A 12907-nucleotide genomic window follows, 5' to 3' on the forward strand; every position below is an offset into this window, starting at 1 on the left:
TTGAATATTCAAAATGTTAGGGCTGTTGGTAACCATTTTATTTACAGTCATTGTTTAACACTGGTGTCAGATATTAAATCAACCATTAACGGCCGCACAGAATAAGAGTGAGGCACCATATTTTCAGTTCAGCGGCTGCGCACGCCCAGAACTAGGAACTTTTCCTGACAAGTGCTGCATGGTACTGACAATCTTCCCTGATTATCTCAGTCTCTAGAGGCGGCTTTCCAGTATAGAGGTAGTTCCTCTTCCTCCAATGATCTGAATGAAAGTGTCTCCATATTTGCAAGAGATGTGAATGTGGAACGAATGGACAGCATAATCCCTAGCCCACAGCACATTGTTATGTCTCTCCAAAAGACACTATATGAAATCAAAGTATTGCTTCTTCACACCAGTCTCACTGTTTCCAGCACATCAGCCAAGACGTAAGTGCTATCCCATGCCCAACCAGGTTGCCGCAATGCCTTCTCCAGAATCTGAGCTGTCTCTTGGACCTCCATTAGAGACAGTTTGTGCTTTGTCTGTTGCTGGCAGAACAGGATCTCATTGACTTCCCCTTCAATCTTACAGGCATAGAGGAAAGGGAAAGTCTCTTTAAGAGTAGCTAAGGCAGCCTCTCGAAGCACAGAGTCTCGACACACCAAATTGAGAATAAAAATGCCTGTAGATAAGAAAGGTAAAAAGCTGAGTTTATTATTTGTGACTGACTAACAATCAATCTCCTTTCACTAAATTTAATTAATTAATTAATTAAAAATGTTTATATTCTGCCCTTCTCACCCCGAAGGGCACAGCATATACACGGCAAACATTCAATGTTGGGACAAGAAATCATTATTTAATCCTAGTCTGGTTTAAGAACCTTTAATGAGGCCACCCCAGCCTTTCTTCCATTTGCTTCCAAAACCATGAGATCTAGAAAACAATCTGAATAAGTGAACACATTAATTGATGGATTGATTTGCTTTATTTAATCCACAATTTTTTTAAAAAAAAAACAAGATATTTTGGAGTTTCACATATTCTTCCACACTTGGAACTCTTCATATCAAAGACAAATCAAAACAGAGCGCATCAGCAAAAAACTAAATCTACAGTAAAAACAGGCCTTGGTCAAAATATATCTGATAAGCTCTTACCTTCCATTTTCAAAAGGGACCTTGTTTTCTGAAGAAAGGACTTCTCCACAAAAGCTGGTGGTGGGCAGCTCATTCCTAAGGTAGAGTCTTTGCTGTCCACATCAAACATGATAACATCATAGGAAGATAAAGCTGGGGAGAAGAATATGAAAAGAGAAGTAATGTCTTGATGTGAAATTAACAGAAAGGGAGTGAATCAGTACAGTGTCCAATATGTTAATCCAATACAGATTACAGTGTAGCAGGTAATGACTTGACCTCAGAATGGCTAGACAATTGCAATGGGATAATGATTCTGGAAATGAGATGCGGAGGATTTATGTTTTATTGATTCTATTGTTCATGGAATTTTATGGATGTTATATGCTTTTAACTGTTTATATTATTGTAGCATTGAATTGTGCCATTTTGTAAACCACCCTGAGTTGCCCTCGGGTTGAGAAGGGCGGTATAGAAATATAGTAAATAAATAAATAAGCATGGCCTTGCTATAGCTACAGTGTCACATAAAGACAGAGAGAGAGAGAGAGAGAGAGAAAGAATCACCATCCATCTTTTGCTTTCCAGTACAGTAAATTTTCTGCCAAATAGGGCTGGTCTTAAAAACTGGGCACCCTGAGGCAAAAATTCACCCACTCCAATATCATTCATCCCCCATCATGTCAGATACTGCAGCAAGATGCTCCCTGACAGAACTGAAGACAGTTGAGCAATATCCATATACTCACCCTTAAAACATCTTGGTTTAAATCATGCTCTCAAGAGACAAAAATAAGTAGACTTCTTTAAAAGTAACATAGTTGGTTTACTCACAAACATTATATATTTGGCATACAGGCACTTTGCTTATCAATCCAGTTACAGATAGGATTTGAAGTAATTTTTCTGTGTTGAGAACACAGGCATCTTTCTCATAATCAATAGTCCATAGCATCTTTCTGGTCTGAGAGTCTAATAGAGACCATTCTGTTTCTACAGACATATGAACTGTACTGTACTGCTTCTGATACAAACACACATACACACTTCTAAAAATGGAGTCTGAGTCTAAACAATCCCCAGATCTGGTCGTGTGGTCTGCAGCCCCTCCCACAACCTCAAGAAACATAAAGGGAAAGCTGCATACATATACAATACTGTAAGAAATCTCAATTATATTCATAACAAACAACTAGTATAGGAGGCTTATAGATGGTTGCTATTTCCAACAAGATGTAACTAGATATAATGACTACTGGCTAGCTTTTCATACAGGTTTTCATAAAACAAAGATGGAGAGATTACATCTGGTGAAGTTATGTTTCACCCACCCATGCTGTCCCTCAATTCCTGGCCAGACTCTAAAACCATTTTGGAAAAGGTTGTTGGAATTTAAGAGTTGGAAATCATTTAGCAAAAAGTTTTTAAGAATAATTTCCCACATAAGCTCCACTTAGGCTATCACCTTCAAATATTCTTGGCCTGGATTGATTCTAGCATTAAAAACTTGAGGGAAAGGAGTCCAGATGGCTGGCTGTCTGGAGGTGAGAAGCAGCGTTGAACTCCCTTTTTCCATGCTGCTGATGTTAAAATTCCTCTATGAATGAAAATGGCACACTTGTAATTATATGTATCTGCCCTATCATACCTAGTTTAGCCTTTTGTTGTTTCTTTCCCATTCGGTATTGAATTAATATCTGCCATTGAAGAGTGTATTAGGTCAGATTTCTTATTTCCACCGAGTAACAAATTGAAAATACTATTTTTTCTTATAATGGAAAAAAGTCATTTTAAACAAAGTGTTCTGTGGTGATTGTTGTGCTCTATTTGGTAAGGCATTTCTTTTTGATGCAAACATTATTTGGCAACTTGATACGCAATGCCTTCTTGTTGAGACACAGTTGCAGCCTAGCCCTGAATTTAGAGCTCTCAAACTCCAGAGCAATAGACATGCATCCCAGTCCTGGTGAAAAGAATGAATAATAATAGCTATGTTTTTATAAATTAGGTTTACCACTAAGGAGAAGATTGACTCAAGCGAGTTTTTAACTCTTCTCAGAAGACACTCCAAACTTTCCAGAAGGTTATGATTTCTAACAAGGTCATGCCTTTCCTGTGACCAGTGGTTTTCCAAAAGGTTATGAATCCCATTTCCCAAATGGTTATGGAGATTCACATTTTCCAAAACACCTAGTAAATTAAAAATCAGATTTGTTTTATTATTCCACAGCTAGGGCTGAATAAGTCCAGCATCCTATTTGTAAAAGCCATTAACATTTTGGGATAAAAATGGCAGAAGCTCTTACAGACCGTTTGCCCTCAATACCTGATTTTTTATTTTTATTTATTTATTTATATATATATATATATATATATATATATATATACACACACACACACACACACATACATACATAAACTAACTGAAATACATAAACTAACTGTCACTCTTTTCTAAAGTAACCTAAGGAGGCCGCAACTATGTCCAAAAGAAGTATTTTTTGTTACTCATGAATAGCAAATGTAAAGGTTTTATTTCGGATTTGCCACACAAATGTGGAGAACTGCAGTCAATTCAGGACAAAGAAAGAATTCATATAGTCTCATATATAAGACTTTTGAATTAACTAGCTTATGAAAATAGCAGAACCTGCATGTCTTTATGTAACTTGAAAAAAATGTGCCAGGTTCCATGGACTCATAGGCCAGAAGAACATAAGATGTACACACTTTCTTTTTTTAAAACTGCTTTTATAAAACTATATCTCTTTTTTTATTATTATTAGGATTTTTTATATAACATACAATAAAAGAGGGGGAACAATCGGGTGTATAGAAAAGTAGGAAGTGGTGAGCGAGGGGGAAAGAAGTAAAAGGGAGAGAAGGAGGGGGTGAAAAGGGGGGGATGCAGGGTGAGAAGAATGAGTCTTGCTGGGAGGGTGACCGTGAGGGGCTGACTCTAATAGTCATATTCTCGTGGACTTGATAATCTTTATCTTCTTCTCTTTTGTGCTCTCTCTTCTTCTGTGAGGTTCAAATTTCTTTTCTCTTTATTTTATTTCATTTAACTCAAACTATTTACACTTCTGCTTCTTCAAGTATTCTCTTAAGAGTGACCAGTCAGTCTTGTGAGTCTCCGACTGGTCTTGAAGTAGGAATGTTAAGTAATCCAACTCCATATAGTCTCTTAATTTGCTAAACCAATTTTCAATTAGTGGGGTCTCCTTTAGACACCACTTCTGAGCTAGGAGAGATCTATAAAATGCGGATAAAACTATATCTCTTGAAGCAGAACACAAGGATAAAAATGTTTGAGTCTTTCCCTCTTGTACCATTTTAATGTTTAAATCCTCTCTACTTCAATAATATGCAATAACAGAAATTCTCAATAGAATGGCAGTGCAGAACTACAAAGCAGTTTTCGCTTAACACTTAGGAAAGCATCTGAGAAGTTCTTACCTTTTGTTGCAAGGCTGGCAACATAGGCTAAGCCATCTGCAATGTGAACTTTGAGTCTGTCATCTTGAGAGAAGCCGAACCAGTGTGTAGCAACTTCCAGCATGGCTGGGTCAATCTCCACCACATCAATACAGCACTGCAAGAAGTAGTCATGGATGAAGAGAGGCAGGCTGCCACCACCCAGGCCAATCACTAACACACGGATCCGGGTTTCTACAGAGAACACACATAAGAGCTATAAATCAACATGTGCAGTGCTGTGCTGTCAGGGTGTACCTGCCAACAGAAAAATCTATCCACAAACTTTGCATATCATCCCTTTAAATGTCAATCCAAACTCTTCTATATATGGGCACACCAAAACTATGGCTCTTTCAACTCAATTACAACTGTGTTCAGTAATGAGGATATGAATCCCAACTGTACCATTTCTCCCTGTCTCTGGAATTATAACCACAGTAGCAATTATTTTTAAATCCATTACTGTACAGTCCATTACTTTTGAACATGGAAATAAACTTTTAAATGCCCACAGTTCTACAATCTAGGACTTTGCCAAGAGGAAAGAGCGTCAAGCCAACCCTCAAGAGCGCTGGCTTCCATTTGAAAATCTATGTCCTCATTGTGAGAGAGCATGTGAATCCAGAATATGTCTCTATGGTCACTGACAGACCCACCACCAAGACACTTCCCTTGGAAGACAATTATACTCAGCCACTATGATTACTGCTTAGGATGAAATCAAAAAATAGCTGATCTCCTTGTTGCTTCCTCTGTCTTCTGTGCAAGGCAAGTGAAGAATTCATTGGATTTTATATTCTTAATAAATATCAGAGTCGTTGAATTCTCCCATTAGTATTGTATTTTTTTTTAGTATTTGGTAGTTTCTTTTACAAAGGCATCATCCAAATCTTCAGTCTGCTACCATTCCCCTTCTCCCATCTATCTATCTATCTATCTATCTATCTATCTATCTATCTATCTATCCATCCATCCATCCATCCATCCATCCATCCATCCATCCATCCATCTATCTATCTATCTATCTATCTATCTATCAAAATGCTCTGTGCATAATGAGTACCTTAAATACAAAAGAACTAATAAACGAAATCACGCCAAATTTGGCAACAAAACGTCTCACAACACAAAGAGTGACCATCACTCAAAAAATTATGATTTTGTCATTTGGGAGTTGTAGTTGCTGGGATTTATAGTTCACCAACAATCAAAGAGCATTCTGAACTCCATCAACATGGAATTGAACCAAACTTGGCACACAGAACTTCCATGACCAACAGAAAATACTGGAAGGGTTTGGTGGGCATTGACCTTGAGTTTTGGAGTTGTAGTTCACCTACATCCAGAGAGCACTGTGGACTCAAACAATGATTGATCTGGACCAAACTTGGCACAAGCACTCAATACGGCCAAATATGAACACAGATGGAGTTTGAGGGAAATAGACCTTGACATTTGGGAGGAGCAAGAGGATTTTCTTTGACATCTTGATCAGACCCTACAATCAAGTGAGTCTGAGAAAACATAAGCACCACTTTTCACTCCAGTGCTGGCTTACAATGGAAATGGGACTGATTGTGCTACCTACCTGGGAGGCATTCAGGATTTTTCAGAAGACAGAGTCCAGCAATCATGGCTCTGTGGTGAGCACAACACAGGTAGGTTTTGTCAATAGACGGATTGGCCGATACACCAGTGGGTTCAACTTGGCTACTGGAGGATGTGCTTTTCTTCTTTTTGTGCTTCTTATTCCCTGTCCAATGGCAAATAAAACATCCCTAAAGCAAATGTATTACCATGAAAAAGAGAGGAGGAAGAAGTATGACATCATGTGAGAAGCAGAACTTTAAATAGCCTTTCCCCTCCCAACTAGCTTGTTCTGACATCAGTGAAGCACCAAAGAACCAATACCTTTCAGTAAGAGTTTTTCCATCCCTAATATAGTGTACAGAGTTTATTACAACCCCCTTTTCTATCTTTGCTCTTAATAGAGGGAACCACAATAGACCCCTTTTGACCTGGCATACTGGAGTGAGTTAGGCTTGATTAACTTGGATTTTAAGGACAGTTGAGTTAAGCTTGAGTAACTGGTATTTTAACTGGAGATTTTCAGCTTCAGCCCAATCTTATTTTGTCAGTACAATTTGTGCAGATTCAGAATCCTGAAGTGAGAAATTTCAGTCTTTCCACTATTATTTGTGCACAATAATATATAAAATAGATTTCTTTAGCTCTGTTCAGAGGTTTGATAATCATGGTCCATGTGTGAGAAAGGCAGGACTGACTTCATGTCATCTTGATGCACAGAGAGAATGTGATACAGAAAGGATATGCACATTCTCCCAAATTTTGAAGTATCATCTTAGCTTACCAGCCAAACTTTGATTTGTTTTTCATGTTATCATTTCTTTGAGCTCTCTGTCAAGCAGAGGTAGCTGGAGGATCATAATCTTGCTTCTCACACCTGAGCCTCAGACCAGAACATTGAAATGTTGGTAGTGGTGTAACATGTAGTAAAAAAAAAAAAGTAACATTTCAAAGCTATAGTCGAAATAAAAATGGCAAGGGCTTTTCTTCACCTCATTTTGCTTTTCAAAACATGTCCGTCTCTCTTTTTAAATAATAATAATAATAATAATAATAATAATAATAATACAGATCTTGCAGATTTGCAAGAGCCTTTCCCTCTTTTTCTTCCCCTTCCACCTATACAATCTTTTTCTTCTTCTTGACTTGCAAGGGCTTCTCTCCCCCTCCTTTTCCTTTTTCAAAACATTCCCTTCTTCTCTCTGTTAAAAAAATTCGAGTTTGCAAAAAGGGGAATTCCCTCCTGGGAGGAGAAACAAAGTGAGGGAGGAAAAGAAAGCGAACTTTTAAGGGAGGGGGGGAGAGAAATATATCATACTGCAAGCAATGGCTGGAAAGAGCTTGGAGCCTTGACTCCATTATAAGCCGAGGGAAGCTTTTGTAGCCCCAAAAAAGGACTGAAAAAAACCTTATATTTTGAGTATATATGGTATATACAAAGTCTGCCATTGCTTGATGAAAATTAATTCTTCTACTGTAATCCCATAGCCCTCATGCCACATCTCTCATTTTACCTTTATGAGATGTCCTGGATGACAGCCTTGCTTCTGACTGCACCACATTCCTGTTGCTGAGGAAGATGAGGTGGCGGAAGTAGTGGGCACCATCTCCTTTCACATCTTCAATAATATATTCCCCACTACAGGAGCTAGTAGCACGATGTCGGATGGTGCGCGTCCCAATGTCTCCATCAACTGACAGAAAGGGTACCTCAAGAAAGCAATATATCATCTTAGAGACAGCACCAGAAAACAGTATCAAAACAGACACATTAAGCAATCAATTGATTGGGTAACCTTTCAGCAGGTTAAATCATTGCTCTATCTATCCTATTTTCTGCTCACATGGGCTAGAATCATAATTCGATTATTATCTCCCAGCTCTTCTGCTTGAGCTAGAAGAAACTGAACCCAAATCTCTAACATAGAGCAATAGGTTTTTCTAGAAGAAGAGGGCAATGCTATTTTTATACTGAAGATCCACATGACCTCACTAAAGTATATTTGGTGTACACTTTACAAACACACATGGTAATCAATAATCAATCACTGAATAGAATTCAAATAATTTGAGGGTAGTATCTACAATTTTTAACAGGTGCTGGTAGCCAAGTCACAATGTGGTTATGTGAGTGTGGTTCCTCCCTTACCCACTTGTAGCTAGGGCTACAAAAGTCCTATTCTGGAAAAAGACATGGAGTAAGAAATTTTCCTGTTTGATATTTAAGGGTATCCAGAACTGGCCTAGAGTACTGCCAAAAGTGGTTCCCATGCAATCATTCCTAGCATCATGAGAACATCAAGCAAGATTGGATGCTGCATCATTTTGTTTTCTGAAGCCCTTGCAAAAATTAATTTTATTTCATTTATTTAGGGCATTAATATTCTGCCCTTTGACCAAAAGAGCCTCCTAGAGCAGCTGTCAAATTGTAAATCTGACAGTTCCCACATAGACATGTACAGAAATGTAGACTTTAAGTCCAGAAACTGCTATAGAATTCTACAGAGCAAGGAGAAAATAACAAGACTAAATTACCTGCTGGTGGGCTGGAAGTCCAGGTGGGGCCAACTCCATCACCTTTTCTGACAGTTCAGCCTGGATGGTTCCCATGTCTTCATACTGCTGATCTCTGTGTAAGGCCACAGTTACTAGACGCCAATACCCAGCACTTGCAGCCAATTGTTTTCGTCCTTCTTCTGTCCCAAACAGCCATTCATTTTCTCTGCCCTGTGGTACTGGGGACAGACAAATGTGTTGGTGATTGTTGATCCTGTTCAGCTTGTGGTCTACTAAGACTCCAAAATCCCTTTCACATGCACTGTTTCATCCTCTATATCCACATTTCATGTTTATTGCCAAAGTGTAGTATCGTACATAAATTCATCTTTTTTTCTGTTTTGGCCCAGCTCTCTAATCTGTTAAGATCATTTTGGATTCTGATCCTATTCTCTGCAATACTGACTGTCCCTACCAATGTGGTGCCATCTGAAAATGTGATAATCATGCCCTTTATTCCATCAATCAAGTCATTAATAAAGATGTGGTATAGCAGCAGGTCCAGGACAGAACCCTGTAACACCCCACTGATCACTTCTCTCTAGGACGAGGAGGAGCCATTGGAAAGCACCTTTTGGGCTCAGCCAGTCAACCAATTCCCAAACCACCTAATGGTAGCATTGTCTAGCCCACATTTTATTATGCTTCTTTGTGAAAATGTCATAGACCTTACTGAAATTGAGATATGCTATATTCACAGCATTCTCTTCGTCTACCAAGGCTATAACTCTAATAAAAATAATAATAAAAATAATAATAAAAAAGGCATTACTTGTTTTAGAGAAACCCATACTGACTTTTAGTGGTTATGGCATTCTTTTCTAAGTATTTACAATCCTTTCTTCTTTCACTGCAATATACTACTGGTTTCATTTAGAACAGTGGTTCCCAACCTTTTTTGTCCAAGGACTCCTTGACTAGGGACCACTTCCCAACTTGAGTACCAAAAGGGTTACGAATCAGTTTTTGATCAACTTTAGATTTGGTTCGGTTATTTGGGGTCCTGATTCAGAAAACTGCATTGGATAGACTACATCAGCTCTACTTTCTGATACAGAACATATGTCATCCACTAGTCGCCATATGTTTGCCCACAGAGAACCATATTTAATAAGCCTCGGCACTATGAGAGGGTTTTACTCTTGTTGAAACTGTGTAGTAAGTGAGGCCATATTTTAGTTCTTGCGGACCACTAGTTGGGAATCACTGATTTAGAAGAAAGAAAGTAAATGTATATCTCTGCTGAAGGATGGACATATCAGAGCTAGTTTGCTTCCCAGTACTTGGAAAATTTACCAAAGACAGATATAGTCTTAGAACAGATAGCCTTAACTGCACTACTGCTACCCAATAGCATTGCTACCCAACTGTTTTTAGTATAATTGAAATACCCAATTCCCTTAGTCATTATTAGCAGTATATGGGGGCAAAAGGCTATAAGATGTTTTCTTGGGTTGTTTGGATTTAACGCAAGCTCCTGAGCACACAAACTTACTGATGAAGATGGCAAATTGATTGTCACAGGACACTTTCACGGTTGGGTTGTGTACAACATGTAAACTATAGCGGACTTGGCCGGTATCAGTATCTTTGCTGCAGAGATCAAGACAGATGGTCCCTGCATTGGGATTTCTTCTGAGCTGACTCCGTAACAAACAGTACTGTTGTCTCTCTTCTACTGCCTCAATCAGATGCTGAGTGCTGCTGAATCGGACAGGTTTGTGCTGTTCTTCAGTACACAGCTCTAGGATGCACAGAGTTGAGCCTGGGACAGGCTTTATCTTTGTCATAATATAGACAAAGACAGGAAGGGCAAACTCTCCTTCTGAAGTGTCTGTTTCATTGCTGGAGACTTGATGTATTCGAACCATCCATCCTTGCTGGTAGAAATGTTCCACAGCTGCTTTCAACACATGTGCTTGTGCCAAGGAGACACAAAGATAACGGCCCCCAAATCGCAGGACCCGGCCAATTTCAGCAAACATTCTTTCAGCCCTTCTCAGGCTGATTTCTTCTGCATCAGTCAGCAGAGCATCAAGAGTGCCTTTGTCCAGCACCACTTGAAAGTGCCCATCAGGGAAATCCATCTGCAGCACATCCATAACCATGTAGGTCATCTTGGGTCTTAGATGAACACTGCGTTCCTGCATCTGTTTGATGACCAATTCACTTATGTCCACATTAGTGATATCTTGATAACCCTCATCATAGAGTTCCTCGCTCAGTTCTGAGTTTCCACAACCTACAACAAGAATCTAGAGGGAAAGAAAAGAGAATATTTTGAGGAAACCAAAAAGGTTGCTTTACAGAACAATTTCCAGAAGAATCAGACAAAAAGCTTGAAAAGAAATATTGACCAGAATATCACCTCCACATTTCCGATGCTTTCCTTTATATAGTACACACACAAAAATGTAGCTGCTACAGAGATCCCAAGAGTTAGTGCGTAACACACCAAGGTCTTTCTAACCAACTCCACTGATATGCTTTGCTTTTGCGATCCCATATTCTCACAAACATTTTTTCAAAAGTTGCACAGGATCAAAAATGTAACTGTGAAGGTGAAGGATATTTTCATGTTTCCTGATTTTTTTTTAAAAAAAATGCCTGCTACAAGCACAAAGCAGCTTAGGAGAATATTGAGTATTCTTACTGATACAATAACACTCTTCTTATTTAAAAGTAAAAACACACTCAATATGAGACAAAGCTCGTTTCTTATTTCTAGTTTCGTATTCCCATGAAGCTTGATATTGTCGAGTTATGTAGATAAATAAAGACATGAGGTTTAAATGTCCCTATATGCCAACTTCAGCTGTCAAACACATGGTGTATTACAATAGTCAGAAAACTACTCCATGTAAAAAAAACATGCCATTCTACCAAACCATTTCTGAAAACCAAATATAAAACTTATCAGAACTACCGTAGATAAAGAAAAGATATTCTGTAACTAAAAATTAATGTCTGATCCTTCCAAATCACAAACCCTCATGTACGCAGTGAAGTATTATTTATTTTTATCTGACCCAAAGTTTCTAGGCAAAGGGGATTCTAACACCTAAACCAGCCTTTAAAATAAGGAGCTGGCTTGCTGGACACCAACAGAGTGAGTTAATCACCTCAAATCAAAGTGTAGTAAAAACGCTCAAAGTGTATAATGCAAAGTCTAACTGAATCATATTAACCAGAATTTGGGGAAAGCACAGCAATACAATTATAATTCAAATTTACATTCCAACTAATGTTGTTTCCTCTCTGCTGTTGTGCTGTTGTAATTTTAGAGTTTTTTAATACTGGTAGCCAGATTTTGTTCATTTTCATGGTCTCTTCCTTTCTGTTGAAATTGAGACCATGAAAATGAACAAAATCTGGCTACCAGCAAAACAGCAGAGAGGAAACAATCAGGCACATCTTAACACCTCTCAACAAAAGATTTTCCCAGGCTCAGGCAGGCCTTCAAATGCTAATGAAGGTGGTCAGTTGAAACATTCACACCTAGCTCTAGCAGAGAAGAGCTCTTTGCCCCATCCCAGCCATTCCACAGATATATAAACCCATTGTCCTATTTCCAACAGACCTCACAACCTCTGCATCTATGCTTGCCATAGATGCAGGCGAAACGTCAGGAGAAATGCCTCTAGAACATGGCCCTATAGCCCGAAAAAACCCACAAGAACCTAGTGATTCCAGCCATGAAAGCCTTCGACAATATTTCCTCTACTGTTCCTATTGCTAAGGCATAGAAAACTTGGGCCCTCCAGGCGTTTTGGACTCCAACTCCCACCATTCCTAACAGCCTCAGGCCCCTTCCTTTCCCCCCTCAGCCGCTTAAGCGACTGAGGGGGGAAAGGAAGGGGCCTGAGGCTGTTGGGAATTGGAATCCAAAACACCTGGTGGGTCCAAGTGTGCCCATGCCCGCTATGGCCTGCTATAGCCGCTCTCACCGAGTCCTGAGGGCGCAAGTACCGTCCCAGCGGCGCCCGGAGGCTTTTCCAGGCCCCGTACCACTCGAAGGCCCTCCCGCCGCGCTCCCGGAAGAAGCGCTCCCAGAAGTCGGCCGAGGCAAAGTCCTTCGCGCGGCGCGGCAACAGCCGGAGCTCCGCCATGCTCACTTCCCAGTTCCAACTGAGGGAAGAGGCCGAGTGCTTCCGGGTAGCGGG

General features: G+C 39.5%; 1 protein-coding gene across 1 annotated transcript; it reads right to left on the reverse strand.

Annotated features, from left to right (window-relative positions):
- On the reverse strand, nt 1-12891 carry METTL13 (methyltransferase 13, eEF1A N-terminus and K55). The gene is made up of 8 exons (XM_060774368.2): nt 12692-12891; nt 10240-10999; nt 8724-8923; nt 7703-7898; nt 6190-6354; nt 4581-4793; nt 1143-1274; nt 1-664 (listed from the first exon to the last, which is right to left on the reverse strand). Exons 1-8 carry the CDS (start codon nt 12851-12853, stop codon nt 390-392), a joined length of 2103 nt encoding a protein of 700 aa, XP_060630351.2. The 5' UTR covers nt 12854-12891; the 3' UTR covers nt 1-389.
- Nucleotides 12892-12907: the final 16 nt, after the last annotated feature.

The sequence above is a fragment of the Anolis sagrei genome, chromosome 4 (assembly GCF_037176765.1).
Source record: "Anolis sagrei isolate rAnoSag1 chromosome 4, rAnoSag1.mat, whole genome shotgun sequence".
Classification (NCBI taxonomy): domain Eukaryota; kingdom Metazoa; phylum Chordata; class Lepidosauria; order Squamata; family Dactyloidae; genus Anolis; species Anolis sagrei.

Excerpts from the sequence above, each read along its gene's own strand:
- METTL13 (XM_060774368.2), bottom strand. The coding sequence starts at position 12,853 with ATGGCGGAGCTCCGGCTGTTGCCGCGCCGCGCGAAGGACTTTGCCTCG. Across the intron at positions 11,000-12,691 it reads ACTTGCGCCCTCAGGACTCG|ATTCTTGTTGTAGGTTGTGG; the intron begins GTGAGAGCGGCT and ends CTTTCCCTCTAG. Across the intron at positions 7,899-8,723 it reads GACTTCCAGCCCACCAGCAG|GTACCCTTTCTGTCAGTTGA; the intron begins GTAATTTAGTCT and ends TGCTTTCTTGAG.